At 34.4% G+C, this 6,000-nt stretch overlaps 1 protein-coding gene across 1 annotated transcript in view; it reads left to right on the forward strand.

Annotated features, from left to right (window-relative positions):
* MTPN (myotrophin) overlaps window positions 1-4,416 on the forward strand; it is a 42,647-nt gene extending 38,231 nt beyond the window's left edge. The window contains exon 4 of the mRNA XM_021388653.1: window positions 1,195-4,416. Coding sequence (XP_021244328.1) covers window positions 1,195-1,281 — 87 coding nt within the window. The 3' untranslated portion in view covers window positions 1,282-4,416. The remainder of the gene's footprint in view (window positions 1-1,194) is intronic.

A 6,000-nucleotide genomic window follows, 5' to 3' on the forward strand; every position in this document is an offset into this window, starting at 1 on the left:
CGAGTGTTAGCACTAGATGATCTTTAAAGTCCCTTCTGACCCAAGCTATTCTGTGATTCTTTAAGAAGCTCTTGAATTTCTAGGTCCAGTGTGTTCTCTGAAAACTGTTGAATGTCCTTTATAATCAGTCTGTCCATTTTCTTCCACGTAATGTACAGGAGGTTAGATTTGTACTTACTCCATGAACAAGTAACGTATGAAACTGAAGACAGAACTCTGCAACACATGCTCTTGCCAAACTGCATCTGTATGCAGTGTTCTTTCTGTCATTTGATTGAGCTAATGCAAGAATTTTAAAGTGAGATTTGCATATCTTTCATGAGGAGATGTTTTGGAATCTATGTATTTTCAGGAAACATCTCATTCTTGGTCTCTTGTAGTTCTTTATTCTCCACTAACTTTTAGCCATTAATTTAACTACTCTTTTTACAATTTAGTTTGGCTTTTCATTTTCATGTGTATGACTTAACGGTGCTAAGAACAAGCATGACTCTTTTTGGTTTTTTTTTGTTCACCTTCTATATTTTTGGCACTAAGTCTGCTTCTGTGCTTACTGTTTTCCTACTGCCCATCTGGCACATTTCTGTTATCCTCTATGAAGTATTGACAGATCTGTAAGTAAACTGTTGCATTCTTGTACATTTTCTTGTTTTTAAGATAGGCATACAGTATTTAAGAAGCTTACTCAGTTTTATAATTTGAATGATTTTTATTTTCTCCAAGTAGCAGTAAGACTTTTTTTTTCCTTCCACAGTAGAAGCGTGATGCTAGATGGATGTAATCTTTTATGATGTAGAAAGAAAACATTATTATTTAAGTAAGCTCTTTTAGAGCTTAAATGTGAAAAAGCTTGTTGTGCCATAGATTTCATGGAAGTTTACAAGACTAAATTTTTGCATTAATTTAAGTAGTTGCTGGAAAAAAAAATCCTCTGGTTTTGTCCTAGATTAAGTGATAACTTCTTGATCTTGTAGCTTGCTGTTCAATAAAAGTTACTTGACTTTTTTTCTAGTTGTTAAGTTTGGATGTTAGCTGCATGCTGTACAGTTAAATGTGGCCATTTAATTTCTATGTGAAAACTGGACTAAAAAATGGATGTAATCAATATAATTATTCAAGGTAAGTGTTGTGACACACTTGATACTAATACAACCTACCTTTATGAATTGACAGTCCTTCTCAATGTCTTTACAGGGTGCTGATAAGACTGTGAAAGGCCCAGATGGACTAACTGCCTTTGAAGCCACTGACAACCAGGCAATCAAAACTCTTCTTCAGTGACGGATGGACTGTTATCTTAAATGTTTCTCCTGTGGCCTCACACTGCTGCCTGTCTGTCACTCTTTGCATCTTCCAGCTTCTTCAGCTAAATACTTTGGGGGGAGGGAAATTCTCAATGAATCAGACTAGTTAGGAGCCTGTATCAAAGATGGTCAGTTTGGAGAGGGTTGAAGACTCTTATGAACAGTGTTGCTCTAGGACTTCTTTTCAGTGCACAATCTCTTCCCGTCTCTAGTGAAAACAGAAGAAGAGAGACCATGATCTTGAATTTTTGGCTTGTAAACTGCCTATGTTAGTACTAAGGTTTCCATTGTAAGATTCCTTTAGATGGAAGTACTTCTCTATGTACTTGAAACTAATTGTGAAGAGGACAAGAGTCCTGTGCTATTAGTGTCTGCCATAATCTGAAGTGTAGTAATGTAGGTGACTGGGTTGCTTTTCTCTCTTTTCTCTGTGGGTAGCTTTCTTCTTCTGCCTAAAGCTTATGTTGCAGTTTTGAGGACTTTTGATACTAGTTATTGGAGCAGGTATTTTTATTGATTAATTTGATGTCACACTAATGCTTTTCTGACTATTGAGTAATCCAGGAATGATGACTTGAGGTTGGTGTTATTACACTCCAGAATATCTGCTAATGTACTTCTGGATGCATGAATTTGAGATTTTTCTTCCCTTTGTGTGTTCTACTCCAGGGTAGAGACTTAAAACAACTGTTTGAGAGAGTTAAAGATATCATTGTACTAATTTTTAAAAGGATTGTATCATGGAATATCCTTACCGTGGAAGGAAGCTGTTTGGTACACAAAGATAATCAAGCTGAGCAAAATGAACAGTAATTATTTAGACATTCATGTCGGGTGAATATTGTTGCTAGACTTCTCTGATAAACGTTTGAATTACTTGTTAAATCTCTAAGTTGAGATGTTAGAAACAGAAAGACATGCAATTCAAAGACATAACTTGCTCTTATTACTGGAGAAGGCAAGACTATTAGTTGCGGATGTCTTTGGATTAGTATTTCATAGTTTGCTGAAGAAACGGTAAATCTCATTATTAAAGAATGGGGCTTTTTCTGAAAGTTCCTACTGCAACCACACCACATGAATTACTGTCTTTAGTTATTTTACCACTAAATATGCCAGTACTAGGACAGCTGTGATGGAAGATATTTAAAAATTGTGGTAGAAATTCCTGTCACATCCTACAGTCCTCAGGAATTTTTGAGGTTCTGGCTTTCATCTTGAGAATTTTCTTTAGACTGCTGATTCACCCAAGCCTGAATAACAGATTTTATTAAACAAAAGTGTATACCACAAACTTAAACATCTTCCTTTATTTGGATTACAGATCATTAAGTTTGAAAACTTAATGATAACATACAGAATACAGAAGACAATGTATATAATATCTCATGCTGAATTCTTAAAAGTAGCAGATATTACTTTGATATCACTGTTGAAATTGAGAGGATATGTAGAAATAGGCTGGTGGCTACCACTCGTAAATATTTAAGTAAGAGTTAGTTTTACTTGAATCATGTTGCATATTATTATTGAATGTCTCAGATATAAAAAGCCTTTCATTTAGATTGTAAAATGAGAGCAGAAACTGATTTGCATGTACACATCCCATAAGAAAAGCAATGGAGAAAACAATCAACTCTGGCCATAGACTGTACAGTGCAATTACTCTTTGCTTCTTGGATATGGATGGCAGGAAGAGCAGAAGGACTGGAAATCAGTGATAAAATAAATTGGTGAGCTGCTGATAAAAGATGAAGCATGTTTGGTGAACAGTGCTTTTAATGACTATTTAAAGAACTCTTTAATCTTATCTCTATCAGTGCTTAATTGTCATGTCATTGTAATAGAGTGAACACAAAATATAGGTTAAACTCTTTATTCAGCTATGACAGTAACCATCTTTGGAATAAATTTGCCTCCATGTTATGGTATTCAATACTTAGCTGTTAAAGTTCTAGTCTAGGAAACTGTAGTCTGTTTTTACGTGGAAAAACTTGAATAATCAAGTTTTTTTGTGTTAATTAGTGTCACGTTGTCTGGCTGTAGTGTTTTTTGATATTTTTTTCCCTGTGTTCTTTATTGCCCTTTGGTTCAACTCACATAAGTGAGCGTTATCATAGTAAAGAAGCATTATCTTTGTACTAACTCTTGTGGTGATTCACTGAGGTAATTTTGCCTCTCTTTTTCTACAGCTATGTGAACACCTTATTTTTTCTTACTTCACTTGAGGGGAAAAAATGCAAACAAACTTTGGTGAGACAGATGTTAATTTGGCTATAGTATACACCCAAGCTGCCTTTCCAGATAGTTAAAAGATGGCATTTACGGTTTGACTGTAAAGAGGAAATACTTCTTTTCTTTTCTTTTTACATTCATGAAAAGTGATTGATAGTTTTGCCCAGGACTTAAAAAAAAAAAAAAAAAAAAAAAAAAAAGTGAAACTCTTTTATAATTCTCTAGAGGCTGAGCTTGTTCATTCATTCCCTTTTTGTTAGCTACATTACGGGGGAAAAAAATTAATGTGTCTGCCTGTATCTTTGAATAGGTCCTAACTAGGTGAAAATACCAAACTGTAAATTACTTGACATTCTTTAAACAGCATTTAAATACATTGTCAGACTGGATTCGTGTACATCTGGAATTTCACTGTTCTTAAACCTTTTCCTTTGAAATTTGTGCTGAGTAAGTTATAACCTAAAATGTATTTTGGATTTTGTGTCCTCTGCTCCTTTTTGTCAAGAGGAGCAAGTGGGACGAATAATGTGGTAGCTGAATAAAACTTTATCTTCAATTGTAATACTGAAATACTAGCAGAAGAGGCTGATAAGAGTGGAGTGTCCTAGGTCAAGCAATTGCAGTGTTGCATGCAAAATTTCAAGATGAACTTGTCTTAATTATATTTTGTAAATGGATAAACATCTTTCTACGCAGTGATGGAAGAAAAGTAGTTCTTTGTGCATTTTGATATTTGACTTCCTCTTTTCACCATTGTTACCTGTTTTGACACAATTGGGTTCATTATCATGGTTCATAGACATCAGAATGCTAAATGATACTGTATTTTTAAGTTTGTGTTGCAAGAATGAATGGAATAAACTTGAATTGTGCGATATGAGTATCAAGAGTTTTATTTCCCTTTTTGCTCCTGTGTTTTATGAATCTCTTTGGCTACAACTTTATTTGCCTGGAAAGCATCTAACCTTTCACTTGCATTTAGAGTGATTTAAATATTCAGATACTTAGGATTCAAATGAGATCTAAATATGTAAAGCTTTTGATTAATTCTGTAGCCTGGTAGTCTACATTTTTCATTTTTAAATGGTGATGCATAATATTAAGAATTTATAATGATTAACAGATCTAAGAGGAATTCTGTGGGTGAGGGGATGTCACTCCCATTGCGTGTTAAGGAGACTATAAACTCCTTCAGTTTTTATCGAAGAAATTGAACAAGTTGTCTACAGAAAACACAGCTGAAATATAAATAAAATTGTCTTAAAATGTGTATTCATTATTCTTGTGGACTTTGTCTGAGCTTCCAGTTACAACTTTGTCACTAGTGATTTAAATCCCATTGCTTGATTAGTTTGATAGTGTTTATTCTAAAATATAGATTTCTGAAGAAAAATATTGGAAGGTGTTCTATTAATGTGGGAAAATGGTATAAATAAGAAAAAAAACAGTATGTTTAAGAAACTTAGTCTCTATGTCAAATTTTGGAAACAGGAACTTAATGTCATCTGCACAACTTTTCAGTCAGTATTAGGAAACAGAAGAGGGATCAGTTCCCGTGTCCATCTTTTTTTGTTCATTTTTAATGGAGAGATTTTCTGTAGGATGAAACACTAGCTAATGTTCTTGCTGGCTAACCAAATTTCTACATGTAAACACATCCTCATATTTGTCTAAGGGGGTTGGAACCAGCTGACCCTTAAGGTCCCTTCCAATCCAAGCCATTCTATGCTTCTCTGACAATTCTATGATTTTTCTGCTCCCTTCCTTTTGAAGTAGATCTGAAAAAAGCATTTTTTTTCTAACTGAATCATTTGATTTGTTTCTCCATTTTGAAAAAAAAGTATATTCTTAAAATACCTTTCTTACAATCTGGCATCTTGGAACAGCTTTCCACTAAGTTATACCATAAACTTTGAGACATAAAGGACCTGCATTGTTTGGAAAGCACTTTAGTGCCTTAAAAGGCTTCAAAACCAAGTAGCATTAGCCCACTCAATCAGTGAGTGGCCACGGGTTTTCCCATGGGTCATGCTTCTCTCTCCCTTGGGTTAGCAGTCAAAACAAGGTTTCTAATAATTTTTTAACTAGAAACAGTTCCAATTAGATACTGTAATTTTCTGTTGTGATCTAATGTTAATTTGGGAATTTGGAAGGCCTTTCTTCAAAAAGTAAGTCCTGGAATTTTTTGATACTTCACTCTTCAAGTTGTTTGGGAAAGCACCTGTGTACACACAACCATTCTGTTGTGTCCTCTTGTTACAGGCCGTTTTCCACAAATACACCTTCCTTCTGCAACACACAGAAATTATGAATTGAATTTTTATTCATGCACTGAGGTTCATCAAGTGATTGTTTTGACATTTAATTATAGAAGGGCACTTATAGTTTGCCTGTTTTTATATAACTAATGCCTGTAAGGTATGGAGTTTGTTTATTTGCTTTGAAGGTGTAATTACTCCCA

Source organism: Numida meleagris, chromosome 1 (assembly GCF_002078875.1).
Source record: "Numida meleagris isolate 19003 breed g44 Domestic line chromosome 1, NumMel1.0, whole genome shotgun sequence".
Taxonomy (NCBI): domain Eukaryota; kingdom Metazoa; phylum Chordata; class Aves; order Galliformes; family Numididae; genus Numida; species Numida meleagris.